This window comes from Sitophilus oryzae, unplaced genomic scaffold (assembly GCF_002938485.1).
Source record: "Sitophilus oryzae breed Bouriz unplaced genomic scaffold, Soryzae_2.0 scaffold_1588_pilon_pilon, whole genome shotgun sequence".
Classification (NCBI taxonomy): Eukaryota; Metazoa; Arthropoda; class Insecta; order Coleoptera; family Curculionidae; genus Sitophilus; species Sitophilus oryzae.
The window spans coordinates 1156841-1179586 of NW_022146267.1; the positions used below are offsets into that span (position 1 = coordinate 1156841).

At 33.7% G+C, this 22746-nt stretch overlaps 1 protein-coding gene across 5 annotated transcripts in view; it reads left to right on the top strand.

Annotated features, from left to right (window-relative positions):
* Positions 1–22746, top strand: part of LOC115879817 (high affinity cAMP-specific and IBMX-insensitive 3',5'-cyclic phosphodiesterase 8) — a 511035-nt gene that overhangs the window by 478922 nt on the left and 9367 nt on the right. For all 5 annotated transcript variants that reach the window (XM_030896822.1, XM_030896824.1, XM_030896823.1 and 2 more), the window contains 3 exons: positions 1918–2134; positions 12134–12303; positions 18598–18880. In XM_030896822.1, the coding sequence (XP_030752682.1) occupies positions 1918–2134; positions 12134–12303; positions 18598–18880 (670 nt within the window). The remainder of the gene's footprint in view (positions 1–1917; positions 2135–12133; positions 12304–18597; positions 18881–22746) is intronic.

The following is a 22746-nucleotide window of genomic DNA, read 5'->3' on the forward strand; positions in this document are numbered from 1 at the left end:
TTTTGATGTCAATATGACTCCTACTAGTAGAGGGCGTCACTTACATATTTTTTAACTGGTTTGAAGAGTAATAACTTTTTGTCTGTTCCTGTATAAAACTACTGATTAAAAAATATACATTTACGACGTTTTTTACGTAAAAAAGGTCTCTTGGAAGAAATCGCTACGAGTAAAGGTTCTCTAGATATTTGGAATCGAAATTATCAAAACTTGTCATTATTGACATAAATTAAACATATGTTGACTAAAAAACCAAAAGTAGAATTACCATCAATGGCGTTACTTCGAAAGACTTCCAGCCTACCTGTGGTGTTAGGCAGGGGTGCATACTATCTCCTCAGTTATTCAATATATATACTGAATATATCATGAGACGGGCATTGGAACATTGGCAAGGGCGGACAACAATTAATGGTCACAAAATTACTAACCTCAGATTTGCAGACGATACGGTCCTTCTAGCAGGAAACGAAGAAGAGTTACTGCAGCTTATAAAATTGGTTGAAGACGAAAGCGAGAAACTTGGACTTGAAATTAATCCCTCTAAAACAAAAATTATGATTATCGACATTATATATATATCTTGGGTCACTTAGAGTGGCAGTGCGAAAACTCTCAAAGATATGGCGAGACAAAAACATATCTAAACACTTAAAAAAAAGGCTTGTTCACTGCCTAATATTTCCTATATTAATGTATGGCTCCGAGTCCTGGATGATGAGACAGTCAGAAATGAAAAAAATTGACGCAACTGAGATGTACTGTTGGCGACGAATGCTCAGAATTCCCTGGACTGCCCGGCGAACCAATGAATCCATAGTCCAAGAACTGAACATCACAGAACGCCTCTCAACTTCTATACAGTCACGTATGCTTAAATATTTCGGTCACGTTATGAGGTATTGAAAAGCTTCCTTAAAGAGAGCAGGGCGGGCAAGGTTCCGGGAAGAAGACCAAGAGGCCGCTCGCCCTCCCGATGGATAGACCAGCTATCAAAGATCACCCACAAGCCACTGCACACGCTTGTACATGAAGCACAAGACAGGGAATTATGGAGACAAACCTCACACATCACCTGACCACTACATTCCTCTTGTAGGAATAAAGACAGAAAGAGAGAGAGAGAGAGATGTTGACTAAATAGTTATTAGACTGAAATCATAAATTTGAAATGTTTTTGTGCCAAAACTTCAACAGAAACTGTTTTATCATCATTTTTTTGAAGAAAAATTTATGATTAATTTAAAAAAATGAAAAGTTCCCAAATTTATAATTTCAGTCAAATAACTATCTACTCAACATGTTTCTTTTTTCTCAATAATGATATGTATTAACTATTTCCATTCTAAATATCTTGAGAACGGTTGGGTTAGGTTGTAGATTTGGACTCATAGCGATTTTTACCAAGTGACATTTTTTACGTAAAAAATCATGGAAATGTACATTTTTTCACTCAATAGTTTTATACTGGTACGGACGAAAAGTTATTACTCTTGAAAACAGTTAAAATACATGTAGGTGGCGCCCCCTATGAATAGGAGTCATATTGACATCAAAATCAAATTCTTCATGCTAAAAAATTCCTAGACACCACTTTTCACCCAAATATTCACATTACTTCAGAAATTATTTGGAAAAAATCGAAATAAAAATGAAACTTCTACACCCTGTATCTCCGAAACTAAGCATTTTTGGTCGTACATTTGTACAAACTTTTTTACTTATTTTCATCTGCAGATTATGCTGCCGAAGTTTCCCGAATACATAGGGACCACCACGTATAAAACGTTGTTGACAAAGATTTTTCATATCTTTGTCAACAACGACGATATTGGACTTGATCGCACTAATGTGCCACCCTGTAAATGTAATTCCGTAATATAGAAGTTACTTAATTTATTTAGTGTTTTGTTTAAGGCGACGGCTGGCTTTCTGGAAAAGGAACGGATGAAATCGATCATGGAACCGTTGGACGAGGCCACGAGCCTGATCGCCGCGGCCGCCCACGACCTGGACCATCCCGGCAAGTCCAGCGCCTTCCTCTCCAATTCCAACAACCCCCTGGCGATCCTCTATAATGACGTCACGGTGCTGGAGTCGCACCATTCAGCTCTCATGTTCAAATTGACTCTGGGTAAGATTACTTATTACTGGCGCTGATGTTATTTAAATTAGATTTATTCTTCCAGATGTGTGTAGCAATTTCTTCTTTTTATAGCCAAGTAGCATTTTCACGACTTGCGACCACATGTTTACTAAACACAACGTTGGATTAGTTACAAAAAATAGTTAGCTCCCTACCTTGGGTATTAAAATAAATTTAAACGTTTTTATAACGTTGTGCCGATGTTGGACTAGTACTACAGCAAAGTAGAAGCTTCTGCGACGTCGAATAAACGTTGTCTTGTAACCTTTTTTACTTAAGTGATCTTTAGATGATTCGGACAACGTAGTTACAACGTTGGACAATATAGAGTTTTCCGACGTCAGTTTCAGGACCTATTCCAACGTTATGCAAACGTCGTCTGTTTTACTAATTAACTATTAAAATCTAACGTTGTTTAGATTTCCTTATTCTTACGTTGGTAGCACGTCGAGTCACTACCTTTTTGCAACTGTATTGAACCATAACCTTAAATCTTAAATTTTCACTTCATTGTTCTGTTCAGTCAGACAGTTCAGTGTTGTTTTTGTTTTTATAAAAAAAAACTTAATTAAAATGGGACATAAAGGTAGTTACATATAAAACTAAATTTAAATATACATCGACATATATTACCGATAGTTTATCCACTCCCTCCCTCGTTTATTTAGATTATAGAGTGGCGCGCAAGCTGACTCTAGGATGGCTAAATTAGGCAATCTTGCGACTAGTATACTACCTGTTAAAGGCCGAACTGCGACTTTGTTAGTCCAGTATCCGACTACTTGAACTACTCCATCTTAATCTCCAAAACAACAAAGTGAAAAGCCGCCATGTTGTTAAATAAGAAAATGTTTCGTTCCTAAAATAGTTAATTCCTGCTTTTTTGAATACATTAACCTGAAATATTTGACCCTAAAGAACACGCGGAAACAATTTTTCGACTGCGAATAAATTATTCTCATTTTAATAAAAAAAATTCAAGAAAAATTTTTAAAACTTCTTTTAATTTTAAGGCCCATTAGTATTTTTTCAAAGTAGAAACAATACATTTATCAATAAAGTTGTTTGCGTTTTAACTTTTGCCTTGGGTAACGAGTTACAGAGTCGGTTAAAGTGTTTCAATAATTATGATCTTCAAACATCCTCCACACTTAAATATCCTTTTTGTTTTGTTTTTCCTTCACTGCCATCTCACATATGTCTCTAACTAAAGCATAAAAATAATATTTTTACTATAATTATCCCAATTTAGGATAAAACGCGACTTAGACACCATATTAGTTTTGTATTTCTGTGAATTAGGATTTTAAACAACGTTGCAGTTTGTACCTAAATTAGGCTTCTAGCCAACGTCGGTATCCAACGTCGTTTCGACCCAAAAATTATTCTCCAAACTAGTGCAGACTAGGGTTGGCACGAGGTTGTGCCGACGTTGCGCCCCGACGTTTGGTCGCGTGACACAACGTTGTCCCGACGTCCAAATGCTGCTTGGGTAGCTTCCTGAACGATTTTAGATAAATAAAAATCACTATCCTTTTTTAATTATCATTATTTTATTATTAATTTGTACTGCATCTTTGTATTCTGTGTTACGTTCTCAAGCCGAGTCAAATTCAATCTCTAAATCTACGATTAAAATGTTTTCTGGATAGGGATGAGCGATACCGTTATTTTTAAACCACACTGTTAAGCTTGGTTTTCATGCATCCGTTGTCCGACAATACGATAATACGATATTAATTTTATTGGTTGAATTTAAAGACTTCGATTGGTTAAAAAATTACGCAGTTTTTAAATTTATTGCATTTTCATACCTCCATTCATCCGATGTACGATTTGCTTGTGATAGGTGTCATTTTGTATTTTCATTTCCATAACGGTTTCGATATTTTACTTATCGTCTAAGAGCTAGCAACGTTTTTGAGGGAGAATTTTAAGGAATTTTAAGAAAGTAGGTTCTTTAATATTGTTACGGATTCCGTGGGTCCACTATTTAAACTCACGATAAAATACTTAACGAATTTATTTGTTTCACTCTGTACACACAACTTATACTATTTACAACACAACTTATGCAACTACTATTACTGTAACGGTATTTCGCGGTATTTTCAAACTTCAGACTTCAGACTATCTTCAGACTTTTCCAACTGTCGTAAGCGCTCCTTTTATATAGCTGTGGTGAGTGTTTCGCGAACAATCCAAAATTATCGGGACGGGTCCGCCATCTACTAGTACATTCTATTGTCTGCTTCGCTTACTTGTCGACTTGATTAAAAGATGGCGCTACAACAAAATAATGTCTTCAGGTTTCTTGACACGTTGCGGTTTTAGTTGCTCGCTTCTCCGACAGATGGCGCCACATACACCTTGACAATATATTTTTGCTATGCTCTTCTAAACAGAGTGCGGACCGTCTGGCTGCCGCCGGTAGACGATGCGTTCACTACTGCGTATCCCATATCTGTATTCAACATCTATTTATCACTGCGCATCGCAAGTTCGCCCTGTATTTCAGGAATTAAGGAGGTTAGGACAAACCGAGGGGTAAACCGCAGAGGGAAAAGTATACACCGTAATTCCTTTTACTCAAATAATTCCTCAGAATTTCTCGTAGTTCCTTCGGAATTCCTTGGAATTCCTTGGTCTTCAAGGTCAAGGTCAATCATTCAAGGTCTTCCTTAGAATTCCTTGGTACGAACTCGGTAACTCTGAATCAGCGTTGCCACCTCGGTTTCGCAGTTCCGCAATGAATTTTCTCGTGATTTTTATAAATGTCTAATGTCTCTATAAGTACTAGATCTAACAATAAAAAGTGCTATTACGAGATTTACGTTTTTTAGTTAAATTTTAGGACTAATAGGTGAAAATACTGGAAATATGTCGGCACTTACTTATTAAAATTAATTTTCCTCGGGATTTTTTGAAAATGATAGGTACCTAGTTGTATCTATAGGAAAGGAAATTAATAAAACTTCAGTTGCACGTCATAATACGATCATCAGTAAATTCCATAAGATTACGCATGGTGTCATTGATGAAGTGCACCCAAAGTTGAATTAATTTCCCTATAGTATACCTAGGTATTATTCCGAGGAAATGAAAAAAACAACTTTCTGAGTATAAAATGAGTGAATAAAAAAAATCTTATGAGGGTTTCTTTAAAATGGCGAAATCAGGGAACGTTATAAGTAGATCTCTCGGGGGTGGTTCTGCCGTACTATTGGAATATATTTTAGATATATAATCGAGGGTACAATATTAAATTAAAAGAATATCTAACCTGTAGATATTTGATATTAGGAAATTTTGGAAGCGATTCGGAAACGAAAAACAGATAGTAAAAAATCGCCTGCAAAACGTTTTTCTTTAAATTCAGTACTACCTATTCTAGTATTCATGGTCTACTAATGTTCGTTAATTTTTTATAAAGTTGCTTGTAATTCCTCTTAATTCCTGTGGAATGCCTCTAAGTTCCTAAGGAATTCCTTGGAATTCATCGGAATTCTTACGGAAATCATTGGAATTCCTAGTATTTCCTAGGAATTCCTCGTAATTCCTTGGAATTTCTGTAGAATTCCTTCATAGTGTACACCATAATTCCTCTGCGGTTTACCCCTCGGGAAAAACATATGTGTAGCATATTTAGTTTCATAAGAAAGTAGCAAAGTAATGTGAAAATCGCGTCATTGTATCTCTACTAATAAACGAGAAATCCCATAAAACACACGAAAACGGGATGTGATGCGCAGTAGTGAACCGCAGTAGTCTTCCGGTTGCAAGATGGCCCGTACTTTGATCAGGAGAGCACAGAAGAACATAGCAAAAATATATTTAAAAAACAGCTTTCTTAAAATTCTCGTTTTCCCGACGTTGCTAGCTCTTGTACGATATTTTTATTAATGTCAGATGAAATTTGTCAAAAAAGTGTGAAAACGTCCGTTATCGTACGATTTTTCTCCGTTGACGGGCTGGAATAAAAAAATTACAGCAAAAAATTACAGATGAAAATTGGCGCGAAAACGCCATTTATATCAAGCAAGAAGTTTCATGAAGAGTGTATTTTTCTCAAAATGTCAATAATAAAAAAACAATTTTTCTTCTGTAAAGACAATCCGGAGTCATACTGTATAACTTGACAAAGGTTCTTCACAGCGAAATGAGCAAGTCTCAACTAGTAGTTTTTTATAACTACTAACTAAAGTCTATTTTCTAACAAAAGCATATTTATATTCTATTTTGCATACAAGAAAACACGGTGTCGTGAAATTATTTGTGAGGAACTATTGTGAACCCCAATAATTATTAAAATAACAGTTAAAATAACAATAAAAAAAAATGACAACTACAACTATTCATATGCCAGAAGTCGTAAACTTTTATATAAATTTAATAACTAATGTATTTTATCAGGTTTTAGAAATTTGCTTTCGTTTCATTCAATGGCGGAGAGATTTATGCTGTAAATTTCAATACCTTTTGAAATGCTTGAAATATGTGCTTGAATGTATACGTTTTATGATTTATGGAAAGAGGCGGGCTTTAAGCTCTAGCCTTTAGTTAATCCTAGAGCTTAAATAAATGTAATTGATAAGGCAAAGGGGAATAAATTTTTGCTGACGTGTTTTAAATAAAATGGCCGAAATCGAAACAATCTCCAAAGGGGACTAAATAATTTTCTTCTTATCTCAAAAGATATTTTGGATCATTTTAATTTGAATAATTAAGTAACTTAGTTTACATTTAGAGGTACACAATCTTAGAAAGAACTCTTTTCATATCTTATTTTATTGAAAAGCTAAAAAAACATGTCATAAAATTTATTGTGTTTAATTATTACACGCCAATGTCATTTATCTCTCCAAGAATCTCCTATGGGTATTTCGCCACTGTAAGAAAATCTACAAAATAAAATAGTTATTTTTTGTAAACACTGCTGCATTAATCCAACGGAGACTAATTGTCAGCAGTGGCTTACTAATAAACAAATTTGCCGGACAAAACGGACAAAAAAATGCTTAACGTTTCGAAAAGTTTATCTCTTTCCGTCGTCGGAAGGAAAAAATACAAAGAACAAAGAAAAAATCATTTAAAATATCTAAATGCAACTATTCGAGAACACTTTAGTTTTTTTCATAGATAAATGAAACAAGTTTAGATTGGAAAGTGACAGTGATCCTTGACAGTGATAGATGTGTCTGTCATTTTAATTTCAAAGTAGTTTATTTTATTTTACAAAGAAATAAGTTGGTTCAACTGGAACGCATTGCAGGATATATTTAAAATTTGATTGACAAGATGACAAGTGATTACTTCAAAATATTGTGAAAAAAACTGTATAAAACTGAAAAAATGTAATCGAGTTATTTTATTTAATAAAAACGGTATGTGTTAATACAAAACAAACAAGAACAAGACAATACATACCAAAAAAATATAAAAAGAACTATTATTTACTTTCAAGCTTTATGAAACTACCGGCATTTATGATTATATTTATCAATATAACTTATGTACAAATACTAATTTGGAATATTCCACAGGAATAAATAAAACAACATAGGTAAATAAAACAAACTATTTTATTAATAATAACACCTACCAAATTTTATACCTTAAAGGTTGATTAATTAACTTTAATCTTAATTTTTTAAACCAGTACCTTTTGACATTATTTTCTGCAGTACTAAAATCCATTATTTACCTATCGTGTGATGTCGATATTTTACAGCTACTCCAGTTTTTAGTATGTGTTTAGTTTGATCCTTCTACCATATACGAGATCCACTTATCTACGACGAAATGGTATACAAACTTTATCGATGGCAACTTCATTGGTGTATAAAACTTTCTGCCTGGGCAGCGAGTATAAACCATAAACTGTGCTCTGGGTCTACAGTTAATTTTCACTCCATTTTTCCTCCACTTGACTTCAAAAGACACAAAACACACGTAATAATACGAATCAACATGCATCATCTTCCAAAACGCAGGGTATTTAACAAAAGTTGACACAAAATTCTAACCTATAATTTGGCAAGACTTTGACAAGCGTCAAAAATGACAAAAATCTAAAGGCGAGTTCATACTCATCGGCGTCCGTTTATCGTTCATCGTTCCGTCAAACCAATAAAACTGGTTAAAAACAACAAGACACGACGCATGACGGATTTATATTTAAACCCATCCATAGATAACTTAAAAATTATTAGAAACTTTTTTTAGTAAAATAAATAGATTGGTATGGGACGTCATCTGCTTTTCTTCTGTCATAATAGTAGTAATAAAAAATAGAGTAATAAACACTATTTGGCGCTATTCTTGCAACGGTCGCGACCCAAAACTTTTGAAAATTTCGGAGCGGTTCGGCTTTTTCCGGAATTATATCGCCAAATATTGTTTATTCAAATTTATTATTATTTTCGTTTAATTTTATAAATAAAATACAGTGTGTTGCATACAAGAAACTTTATTTTATATAAGGACGCATGTATGAAATACCTATGAAACACTGGAAACCGACGTTATGCCATGATCCACGATGGTTTTTGCAGTTCACAGTTCACAGTTCACAGCACAGCTTTTTAAGTTTTTAATGCCACTTTTTCACAATTATCACCGGTTGGAGTAAATAAAACTTGAATTAAACTCACAAGATAGCAATAATTACTTTGAAAATGTACGTTATAAACACTTTTCGGAATTTCTTTAATGAGAGCGGTTTAGATTTTGAAAGATTATTATGATTTTTGAAGATTCTGACTTTGACAAAAGAAAATTATTTCTGTTTTTGTTTGCCGTTGTTCTTAGCGACCGCTATAGCAGCGCCAGATCCGTATAACGGTCGCGACCCAAAATAATTTCGCGACCCAAAATTTTTACGGGCTTTCCAATCTAAACTTGTTGCATTTATCTATGTTTTTTTTTAAACAGATACGGTCTACTAAAACCGTTGACGTTCTGTTAAAATGACATTACATAAATTAAACTTCAAAACTAACAAATGCTACCTGATAACAATTATTTAATAAGGTAAAATTAAAACTTTCTGTATGATTATTTTTAATTTGTTTTTAATTTTTACGTAGGTACGTTATGTTTATTTATGTTATGATCTTTAAAATCAAAGAAGCCATTGCCATACATTACTAACATTTATAGATGCTTGAGCAATACATTTATTTTGATTAGATTTTGATTAGAGGCTCTCGCTTCTTTCATTATAATTTTTGCAATGCCATTTGTGTTGCTCGTTAAATCAGAAGTTTAAAATCCGATGCTGATAGATTCAATCACCGGCAACGGCTGCAAGTGTATGGATTGCATGTGCGATCAGGCGACGCGGTAGAATAAATCTGATGAAAGTTGACAACGCATATGGAATTGGCACGTTAAGCATATTCAGTATATAGTGATTGATAGCTTTGTTTAGAAAGTAGTAGATATGTTTAAGCTTTAACATCAGATATGAAATTCTCCTTTTCAACCATAAGATTTTTTGTATTAGGTTCAAGTTTATGACTAATTGTTTTGGTATAAATAGAATTAATGAAAGAATAATATTTTTTTCTCTCAAAAAGAGACTTTATTTTTGAGGGTTCGCGTGCACTTGATTATCTGTACAGGGTGGCTCGAATTCGACGCTCATCATTAGGATTTCGGAAACCGTAAGGGATACAGGATCGATTAAATGGAGGCAAAGTTGCGCAATTTGATGCTCAATAAAATTCCGTATTGCATTTTGAAAAATTCCGAATACATCCTAATATATTCGAAAAAGAAACGGAATTTTCTACTTTGTTTTCTATTGTTTCCTGTCTTTATTTGTTAAGATAACTTAAAATGAAAAACATATTTTCATGGCCACTTTTTCTGCTGTATAACTCTGTGATTAAATATTGACTCTGACGTTTCGGCTTCTGGCGACTTCTAATTTAATTAAATCCTTTCATCACTCTTAAAACACTATATATGGTCACTTTGATATTTTCCGACGTTTCGTACAGAAAATTCCATCACCAGAATATTTTTGAAAAAAAAAAAATAAAAAAAAAATGCGAAGCGGCATTTTATTGAGCATCAAATTGCGCAACTTTGCCCCCATTTAACCGATCCTGTATATCCCTTACGGTTTCCGAAATTCCAATGATATATATAAATATGCTTCGAATTCGAGCCACCCTGTACAAGGTGGGTCAAATTCGACGCTTTTAAATGGAAACACCCTTTTCTATAGGAGATAGACGAAAACTAATATCGGTGTCTGGAGCCCAATTTTCATCAAAAACATGATGGTGAAAACCACACATCAATATCTGTTATATCAGTTACGGGGTGTTTTTCAAAAATGTGCATTTTTAACAAATCGCTGTAACTTTTTTCCTATGGAAAATTTTGTATTTCTATGAAAACATTACCAAAGCACCTTTTTACGTAGAATTTAATGGTTTAAGCATAATTTTTTTTAAAATAATGATTTGAGAGTTATCAACAGAAAAACTGATTTTTTATTTGGGACGCCCTCTATATTTTTAATTAACTGAAAAGAATTTAAAATTAGCTTTCCAAAAATATAGCACACTTGATATTTTGTTATAATCCCCTTCGAAATACAGAACTTTTGAAAGTTCGCCACTTTTAACTAGTAGGCTTTGGACGCCTTATTGATGATATGCCCTTAATGGAACTCGAAAATATATTTTTCCAGCAAGACGACGCACTGCCTCTGAACGCTGAAGTTATCAGCAAATTTTTGCAGTCAATTTCAAGAATAATTGAATAGCTAACCAAGATCCCAGCCGTTGGCCGTCGAGGCCGCCTAACTTAGTGCCCATGGATCTAATCCTATGGATATATTTGCGGAAGAATAAAGGTTCCTTATGCTTTCGTATAATCTAGACAAGAATTAGAAATACTTAGCAGTTATGAGGGGGTATCTTTCACCCCCCCCCCCGAATTAATGAATTCCGCGAGAAATGTTCAAAAACTGCTCCGTCTGTCCATAACAGAAGACGGTCGATATGTCGAACACCTGTAGCAAAATCTCATGTCTTGGTTTGCTATTTATTTTTATTGTTATTAGATATAGTTTAAATGTGTTGATGTTGGTTAAATATATTTTAAATTGTTATAAAATACTGCATCTCTCATAGCAAATGTTATTTTCGTTTTAATTGATGCTCATAGCTAGAATTTTTTTGCATTACAGCCGGTGCCGTTCAAAGCCTACTTATTTAAAGCGGGCGAATTTCTATATACTCTATATCTCGAAGAGGAATCGAGCAAGATATCAAGTGTGTTATATTTTTGGAGAGGTAATTTTAAATCCTTTTCAATAAATTAAAAATATACAGAGTGTCCCATATAAAAAATAGAATTTTCTCTTGATAATTCTTAAATTATTAATTTAAAAAAAATTATACTTAAACCATTAAATTCTACGTAAAAAGGTGCTTTGGAAATGTTTTCATAAAAATACAAAATTTTCCATAGCAAAAAAGTTACAGCGATTTGTTAAAATTGCATATTTTTAAAAAACACCCCGTAACTCCGAAACGGTAACAGATATCGATATGCGGTTTTCACCATCATGTTTTTGACAAAAATTGAGCTCCAGACACCGATATTAGTTTTTGTCGATCTCCTATAGAAAAGGGTGTTTCCATTTAAAAGCGTCGAATTTGACCCACCCTGTACATAGAAAATATACTTCAGAAAAAGTAAGGAAATGCCTATCATATGTTGAACCATTATGCATAACTGAAGAAGTATTTGATTTAAATATTGTATTTATAACGAATAGTTTTTTAGAATAGAATTGATGAAAAAATCATAACATTTATTTTTTTTTCTCAAGAAGAAGTGTTAAATTTGGGGGTTCATGTGCCCATGTGCACACTTATTGAGAAGCCATCTCTTATTTAAGTTATACAATACATTATGTTAATAAATTTGTTTCGTTTAATTATAATATTTTTAAAATTTCAGGTGACGAGAGAGTGAACATATTCAAAAACTTGGACAGGGACACGTACAAACTGGCCAGGCATAACGTTATAGATATGATTCTGGCAACCGAAATGACAAAACATTTCGAACATTTAGCGAAGTTTGTCAATGTGTTCTGTCCGAGAAGTTCCATCGGCTCCGATATGGACGTAAGTTGTAGATAATTTTATTGTTTTTAATATTATGGTAAAACAATTTCCTCAATTATTTTTTAAACTACTTCTAACACAATTTTAAAAAATGGTTTATCTGTAAAAGGTTGTACTAAAACGAATTATAGAGAAGGTAATTTAAAATAAACACCTGAGGAGAAAAAGTAACACTTTTGATACTGAATTAAGTAATACTTTACTGTGGGCTGCTTGAATTCGAGTAATTGAAGGTAAGCTTTTGGGAGCAAAAGCTTTCATTACCCTCCTATCTTAAAAATAAAAAGAATAACTGAAAACCACTCTAACACATCTTGAAATGATGAATTCTGGATAATACTTCCGCATTTAAAAAAGATAAATATTTAATATTACTTTAGGAAATTAAGAGAGAAAAAAAAACTACTACACACCATAAAAAAGTTTTGCACATTTGTTTTGAAACAACTCCTATAACATTAATAATTACATAGCAATTACTTGCATGAAAACTTAATTTATGTTCAGGTAAAATATTAGAGGAAACTTGGTAATATACATTTTCAAAATTTACTTTGTTAATTATAAAATATATGAAGAAAAGCTCTCGTCATGTTTAAAATAATTATAAAACTTTCTGCGGCACCGTGGTAATAATTACAACGTTTGAGGCAGTACGGCTGTAATGCCGTTCCTTTTAAAATAATTGAAAATTAATCCACTGAACCTACGCAAAGATATCTAAGTTGTATGTACCTCTTGAATATACAGGTGGGTCAAGTTTTAGGAGTTCATTCAATTGTTTTTGAAATTGTCAGAGATTGCTTTTTAAAAATGGCGTCTATTATTCCCAGAGATGTAGAATGTAGAATGTTTAGGAGGGGAGTTAATCACCGCGACCTTATAGATCTATTGTGTGTTCCCCTTTCTTGAGTTATAACGAGTTATAACTCATCATACAGTCTCAGGGCTTTAAGCAAAGCCAGTATCTGAGACGGCTCCACAGAGGCCAGCTCCCCATCCTCCACATCAGACGTACCAAGGTTCATGGCACGAATGGTCGTCGTCTCGGCGCACTCAGTGATAAGGTGTTCTGGTGTTTCCCCATTTTCCCTACAAAATCTGCATTCGCCGTTGTTTCTCAGTTTCAGCCTACTGAGGTGTTCGTTGAGGAGACAGTGTCCTGTTAGAAACCCCGTGACAATCTGAAGATTGTTTTTACTTAAATCAAGGAAAACCTTTGATTTTTCTCGGTCACAAGTTCTAAGGAACTTTTTCGAGTGTCTTAGACCGTTGGAGGACACCCATTCCAAGTTACGGATGGAGTCTTCCAGATTCTTCAGTTCCGCTTTCAGTTGGTTCCCGTTTGGAAAACACAACGGTTCTGGTCCAGTTAGTGGAGTGTTCGCTCCTTTTCTAGCTAGATCATTTGCTTTTTCATTGCCTTCTATCCCTTGGTGAGCAGGCACCCAGAGTAGGAGGACTTTATTTTTTGCCTAATTTGTTGAGCTTCACCAGGCATTCTTTGACCAACTTCGAATTGATGGTTACTGAGTTGATCGCGTTAAGTGCTGCTTGACTATCGGATAGGATGGCAATTTCCTGTTTTCGATAGTTATATAAGATAAATTTCTGCCTGAAGGATACTGGGGTAGGTGCCCATTGGGTCGGAGTATTCAGTTTTCGGCCCAAATACTCCTATTTCTTTGGTCCCTGCTTTGGTTTTGGAAGCATCCGTATACCACATGATGGTATGGTCTTTTATATGCTGAGTAAGCGTCTCTTTCTTCCAATCCTTTTTATTACTCAATACTACAGTGAGGTGTTTCTCAAAGTTGTAAATTCTTGGTATGTCATCCACTGGGAGTTGGAGAAGTGGAATTTTCTTTTTGAGGGTGTTCCAAGCCCCTGACCTGAAAATTCTCCCAGTACTGTTTCCGTCAGTAACCATTCTAATCATTGTCGCATTGGCATAACTACCGACGACAATGTGCAGTGGTGTTTGGTCTAGAATGACCTCCATTGCTGCTGTTGGACATGTTCTCATGGCACCTGTGATGCAGATACATGCCAGTCTCTGCACTTTGCACAGGTTTTGCCTTGCTGTACGTTGCTCTAGTTTTGTATACCAAGCAACTGCTCCATAAGTAATCATGGGTCTTACTATCATGGTATACATCCAGCGCAAAATGTTAGGGGCGCAGCCCCACCTATTTTCCGCCAGTCTTCTGCATATCATGAGAGCCTTTGTGGCTTTGCTGGTAATGTTCTTAATATGCCTGTTCCAGAGAAGTTTACTATCCAGGGCTATTCCCAGATATTTCACTTCCTGTGATGGCAGTATTTCCTTTCCATCTAGATGGATTCTTTTCAAGTTTTTCAAACTTCGCTTTCTGGTGAATGGCACTACTGCGGTTTTATCTGAGTTAATACTCAGCCCGACAGTCCTGCACCATCTCTCAGCGATGCGGAATCCTCTTTGGATAATATCACACAGGGTGCCTTCATGTTTTCCCCGTGCAATGATGACTATGTCATCTGCGTACCCTATGCAGTGTATTCCCGCTAGAGTTAATTCTTCCAGTAGTTCATCCACTACCAAGCTCCACAGTAGGGGAGGTCACTCCACCTTGTGGAGTTCCTTGCGTTGTTTTAACAACTACAGTTTTGGTACCTATCTCAGCCTCTGCTGTTCGTGTTGAGAGCATTTCCCAAAACCAGCGAATTATCGTACTGTTCACCCCTCTTGTTTCAAGAGATCGCTTGACCACCTTGTGAGGTATATTGTCAAACGCCCCTGCAGTGTCCAAGAAGGCACAAAGTGCTGTTTCTTTGCTATCCAGGCTTGCCTGTATTAGCTCAGTTAACTGGTACAGAGCAGTTTCTGTGGATCTGCCCGCTCTATATGCATGCTGACTATCGTGCAGTGGTTTAACCTGTAGATGATTTACTCTAATATGGTTGTCCACTACTTTCTCCATCGTTTTTAATATGAACGATGTGAGACTAATAAGCCTAAATGATTTGGGGTTAGCCCAGTCAGTTTTGCCTATTTTGGGTATGAAGATGACTTTAGCTCTTCTCCAGATGGTTGGTATATATCCCATCGCTAAGCTGCTTCTTGTAATGTTTAATAGATGGAGTGTAGCTATTTCCTGACCCTTCTTTAGAAGGGCAGGAAGAATCCCATCTATTTCTGCTGTTTTATAAGGTTGAAAGGTGTCAATAGCCCATTTCAGTTTTTGTTCTGTTATTACTAGCTTGGCCGTCTCCCAGTCTAGTCTTGGCCGTCTCCCAGTCATTCCCAGAGATACCTAGTTTATAAATCCTTTGACCCTTTTTTTTCTTCTGGAGTCAGGGTTGCTATATATTGCTGTTAAAATACCCAATCCATAAAGGTATGACATTTATGATCAATCAAAATATGATTAACTTCAAATTTCGGTAATAATATCTATACCTTTGTGGTTGGCTGGTTTATTTCTTAAAATTCAGTGGTCTTTTACTTGTATTACCCTTATTAGTATTATCCTCATTGTCCCCTTATTATCCTTATTATACGAGGGGACTATCGAAGACGCCTCTCAGCATTTCGATTTTTCACTAACGAGAAAGACAACGCAGAAAATCACAATTTTTTTTTTATTTTTACTGACAGCTCGACAAGCAAAACGATCCTTTAAGGTCCTTTTTTCAAATCACTTAGCGCAAAGTGTAAATACGCTAAGCGCATCAAATGGGAATATCCAAAATTGGTAGTTAAGTGCGCGCTAAGCGAAAATTAACGTCATATATGGTGAGCGTCTAAAATCGCTTACAAAATTCAGGCCCAGTGGAAGGTCTATTCTAAATAAAAACCGTTAACATTCTGTTAAGATGGCATTACATGAAATCAAACTTAAAATTGACAATAACTACTCAATCATAATTACGTATGAAGAAAAACTAAAGAGCTTATCTATAATTTCTATTTTTTTTAATATTTCGTATAATATTATATAAAAATTTTCTGTTAGATTTTTTTTTTCTAGCTCTATTGTTATATGAAATATAGTTTTTTTTAAATTCAATGTAAAATGGTTGTATTCAAGCAACACTTGTTTTGATCTTTCAAAGAACTTTGAAATTCAAATTTACTCCCATTTAGTATGCAGGCATCTATTATACATCATAACGTGCCGTACTTATTCTAATTTATGAAATATGTACCTCATGGACTTTATTAAATTTTCCGCTCTATCTTTATGACAGAGTGCAGACAAGAGCTTAACATTAAAGTCGGCTTGTTCTTATTAAATTTAGTTAAAGAAATAGTTTGAAAATACAGCAAAGGAGATGTAAATAAAATACTTGCGTTTAAATAGATTGTGTATGTCGGTCTCTTGTTAATATAATTGTTGATTCAGAAGGAGCTTATAAAATCAATGAAAATACCGTGAACCTCTAATTAAACGGATATTAGAAACTTTGGAATCCGAAATTTTAACCATTTTAGTAGAATGGATGTACTGAAAAAAAAAATTATGATGATATCCAGAAACCGAGATATGTTTAAAAACAACACCATAACATTTAACAGAAGTCCAATAGAAAAAGTAGGTTAATTTAAGTACTTGGGCTTCTGGCCCTTCAAAAATAGTAACATTACTGTGTAATAGGCCCTAAGTACAGTAAGCCCAATTAGCATTTTTGAACATATTTTAGGTAATATTTCTATTAATTGTGTCTCTGTTTCTTGACACAAAATGGAAACGGTACGCCACAAATAGGAAACATTTTGGAAACCTATATATTTTATATAGCTTTATTACGTGTGTATTTAATGCGGTGGCACTAACCGTTTCCTGAAATGTTTCGATGCGAAATTAAAACTTTTAGAGGAAATTTTTCGAAACATTTTCTGCAATTTGTTTCCAATATGTTCCCGTTCTAAGCAGCCACTGTTTCTAAATGTGAAAAAGCAAATTACCAAACTAAAATAGGCTATGCCTGTGTGGGGATTTCAAAATGAAAACCATCAACAATGTCGACCACCGCCATATTTTTTTTGTTTTAAAATCTTTGTTTTTATGATTTCTCGTACAAAAAAAATCTGGCAAAAGCAAATTCATCGTTTAATTTAATGATATACCTACTATCATATTTTTAATACCTCTTCTATATATTATTATTTTTTGTTGCTACAAAATATTTTTGTTTGAAATATAGATTTTTTATTTTTATTTCTATATTATGGTTCTGAAAATAAAAATATATAAATCAATGTACGTAGAACACGTTTTTATGAGTTTAAAAGCTCAACAGCCGATAAAAACATATATTTTTAGTTAAAAACGCCCTAGCCAACATAGCGGAATTTTAATTCATTATTTTATAAAATTAACATGGAGTCGGACACAAATCATCTACATTATATCATATTTGTGTCTAAAAAGAGAGAAACTCGTGTTTCGAAAATGAATCGGCAATAAATGGAAACCTTGTTTCCAAAATGTTTCGATTTAGCGCTATCTGTGTAGAAATTTCAAACTAGTCACCTGTCAACAACGCCAATCAAAACTTCTGGTCAAAATAATTAAATCATTTTTATTTACTTATTATAGCACAATTAAAATATAAAAACATGTATTCCATTGTGGAAAAAAGAGAAAAAAACGTTTGCTGGTAGCATTTTTCTTCAGTCTCCTGTTGGATATGGGTAGTGGCTGTTATTACATTAATTCCTAAAACAAATCTCTGTAATGCTTATAATAAATAATTATAAAATTACATAGGAAAAATATCTGTATTTGTACTCACCATATTATGTCCTTCTTTCTGCTATTTTAATTATAGTACTATAAAAACTTGAGGAATGCTTAAATGCAAAAACTGCAAAACAAAATCCAAACAATTAAGGTACGGTTATGTTCTCATATTTGACAAAATATCAAATAAATTATGGAAACTTTTTAGGCACAAAACGGGTACGAAATCTGTAAATGTGAGCCATATTTGTTACTTAAAAGTTTCGAAGAATTTGTGACACTAAGTTCTTTATTGTTATATAGCTTATGTAGCGAAACAATATTTTGGTGAAATGTTTCGAAACAAAAAACGATTTATGTTACGAAACATATGTATCAATAATGTGACGGAACTGTTTCGCAATGTTTATCAGCAGAGATTTTGTTTCGATTTCATGTCTAAAAATGCTACTTGAGAGATTACTTACTACTCCCAAAGTACCTAAACCTTATGTATAAGAAACTACTTTTTAAATAAACATTGTTGCTGTTATTGCCATATTAAAGTAATTTTAATAATCTCCCTTAGCAACCGGACGACTACAATGCCCTGCTCAGCCCCGAGAACACCACCCTGGTCAAGCGGATGATGATCAAGTGCGCGGACGTGTCCAATCCCACGCGGCCCCTGCGCATCTGCGTGGAGTGGGCGCGCCGCATTGCCGAGGAGTACTTCCAGCAAACGGACGACGAGAAAATGAGGGGCTTGCCGGTGGTGATGCCCATGTTCGACAGGGCCACGTGTTCCATTCCCAAGTCGCAGATCGGGTTCGTCGACTACATCATCAACGACATGTTCGAGGCCTGGAACGGTAAGTCTTGTTATTACATGGTACAAATCTTAGGCTTGGCATTTATAGTCATGACTGTAGTCATTCTCAAGACTTAGCCTCGTCGAAAACCGACTAATTAATGCTTCATCTACGGTTACGTAGGTGAGGCAAACTTAAAGTGCGTCATGCATCTATCTGTAGCTCCTAGAATAAAAAAAAAATGGAGAATTTTGTTTAAGTGCAAACTTAAAATATGTACTAATGGAAAATATTTTTACTTCTATAGATTGGCTCAAAAAAGTGTGAGTGGATAGGGATGATTTTTTTTAATAGGACACTCTGTATATTATTGCATTTTTGGGTTCCTTTCAGATCATTTTACAGAATCCTAAAATATGACTAAATATATTTCGATATGAGATATTATTAGTAAATAAATAAAAAATATATTTTTCCAACCTTCTTTAAAAAAATGATTACAAATTCAAAAACTGTCCTGATAAAAAAAAACTGTATTAGGTATTTACTTTAGATGGTTTATACTTACTTTGCTATAAATATCGTAATCTTAAATCATACAGGGTGTTCAAAATTCTACGCCAAACTTTCTAAAATATAATAGATATTTACGATACAAACATCATTAAGATACGCGTGTGAAAGTTGCACGAGTGCGTAACACGAGTTGTGTAACCACACAAGTATCTTAATGGAGTTAACTCGCGTGTATTGTACAATATTTTATCTATGTCTAACTATAAAAACACACAATGAATTTTAAAAATTATTGTACTTAACTATATACCTATCCTAAAAATCAATTATCTTAATACCTTTGTTCAAATAACACCATGCATGGCAATGTCAATATGACAATAAATAATACTGATGTCACTAGTTTAAAAAATGAGCGATTCGGAAAGTATTTCTTCTGACATTGAAGAAGAGGCATTGAGAGCCATTTCTGGATTGCTTCCAGCAAGATCGAAACAGAAGTATGAATATACATACTCTAAGTGTAGTATGTCCAACGACAAGATCCTTGACAGTGATAGATGTGTCTGTCATTTTAATTTCAAAGTAGTTTATTTTGTTTTACAAAGAAATAAGTTGGAACAATGGGAACAAATAGTAGAAAATTCAGGAAATTAATATTTAAAATTTGAGTAACAAATGATTACTTCAAAATATTGTGAAAAAAGTGTATAAAAGTGAAAAAAATCTAATCGAGTTATTTTATATAAAAAACGGTATGTGTTAATACAAAACAAACAAGAACAAAACACCACATACCAAAAAGTATAAAAAAGAACTATTTCTTATTCTAATGCCGGGACTACACCATACTGTGCAAAGTCGGCGGCTCCTCTCTGCGGGTAGAATTCGGCGGGTTCATTAATCCATGTTAATTTCTATCGTCCGTATTTTTTCCCGAACCACACCAAACTGTGCAGAGCTGGCGACCTGTGTCTCCGGCCAGAGTCGGCGAGTCAGATTGCAGAAATTATTAAAAAGTAGAGGTAACCAAAAGTCGGCGGCACAACCCGCGCGACTAGAATTTCTTCGGCCAAATGTCGGTAAATATCAAACGAATATCGAGCAACCGGAAGTGTTGTACTAAGTAGATTATACAGGATGCTTTAAAACACACTTTTTCTCACCTCCTACATCTTTTTCAAAAAACTTACCAAATTGAAATTAAAAAATAAAATATAAAAATCATTATTAAATAAACGTATCGGAACAAAAAAATTATTTTAAAAATTAAACGTTAGTTAGCTGCTCTCAAATATTATTATTTTCTACCAATGTTAAATTTTCTTACAAACAACATTTTTAAAAAAATATAGTAAATATACATGACCTAAACAGAATTTTGAACTAACCTTCTTCTATGTGTTAATTTACAAACTTTGAAAAAAATCGTTTTCAAGATATGAAGTAGAGAGTATTATTTTTATTAAATTACATGTAAAGTTAACATGTAATTATTTACGTTTAATAATTATAAATAATTTGTTAATATTTTAATTTCAAATCGGCAAGTTTTTTTATTTTGTTTTATTATTTTATATAGTTGTGTAAGTTTCATGAGTCAATTTACACAAACAGGAATAAAAGGGCAAACAATTTCATCTTTCAACCCCAGTCACCGTCTTAAAAAAGTAAAAAATATATGCAGATAGTGTGCTTTCATAGTAGTATAGTATTTCCGATGTCAACTGGAACTACTGAGACTCTTAATTCCTTTGTCCCGATGATGCCGACAAAGGGACCGACAAAGACCGTGCCGAAATTAAGAGTCCCAATCTATTTCAACTGACTTCAGATAAACTATAATTGTCCCACATATTTTATTAATTCCATGATTTTTTGTGTTTAAGATAAAAATTAAAAAGTTTTCAGGCGTCTTTGTACTGTATTATCCTCCAATATGACTTGAGTTTTTACCCAACCAAAGGCGGTTTTAGAAAAAAAATCTAGAGGGGGAGTAATTTTAAATAAAAAATGTTTGTGCACTACGTGCTTATATTTGAAGTGAAACGTTTGAAGAATTTGGAGGACATGTTTGAAAAAGTGTAGTTTAAAATGTTGAAAAAGTAATAAATAAAAAAATATATTTTTTACATATAAAAAATAGTTTTTTTGCATGTAAAAAACATATGTTTGCGTGTAAATCTATTTTTTACACATAAGAAACGATTTTTACGCCTAAAAAACTATTTGTTTTAAGCAAAAAACTATTTTTTACGTTTTGAAAGCTTAATTTTTGAAGTTTGATCGGTCTGGGGATAATTACCCCCATTACTCCTAAAACCGCGCTTGTACTCAACGTTTATAGTGTGGTCCGAATTGTATTCCGGAAACTTCGGCAGCATATTCTGCAGATAAAATAAGTAAAAGTTCGTATATAAATGTATGTCCTAAAATGCTTAGTTTCGAGATACAGGGTGTAGAAGTTTCATTTTTATTTCGATTTTTTCCAAATAATTTCTGAAGTAACGTCAATATTTAGATGAAAATTGGTGTCTAGGAATTTTTTTGATATGAGAAATTTGATTTTAATGTCAATATGACTCCTACTTGTAGAGGGCGCCACCTACCTATTTTTTTAATTGGGTTGAAAAGCAGTAACTTTTCGTCCGTACCTGTATAAAATTACCGAGTAAAAAAATATAAATTCACCACGTTTTTTATATAACGGGCGTAACACATGTAGGTGGCGCCCCTTACAAATAGGTGTCTTATTGACATCAAAATCAAATTTCTCATGTCAAAAACCTCCCCCAGACACCAATTTTCATCCAATTATTGTCGTTAATTCAAAAATTATTTGGAAAAAGTCTAAAAAAATGAAACTTCTACACCCTGTATTTCCGAAACTAAGCATTTTAGGACATACATTTACCAAACTTTTTCACTTATTTTTATCTGCATTTTTATCTGTAGAATATGCTGCCGAAGTTTCCGGAATACAGTTCGGACCACCCTGTATAACAAACTATCCTTTATTTTTACGAAGAGATTGAATCATTCCTTACCTATTTTATTTGTTTTTGTTAGTTTGGAACACCCTATATATGCATTGTATCTAACAAAATGTAGATAATAGATTTTTTATGAAATAAATTAATCGTTTTACTTACCTGAAAATTATCAATACTTTCCCGTGGTGTATTTTTATCACTTAAAAATAACAAGTACTGATAAGCAAACCATTTTGGCTTATAAACTTCTTGAGACGCAGAACCAGATTTTTTAGTTTCGACTTTTTTCTTTTCTTTGTAGAACTGACAGTAATATTTTTTATTTTACGTTCAATTTCTGATTTTTCAATATGCAAAGCGTCTGATATTGACATCAGTGAATCATGCCGCTTATTTCTATTTTTATATAATTCATTT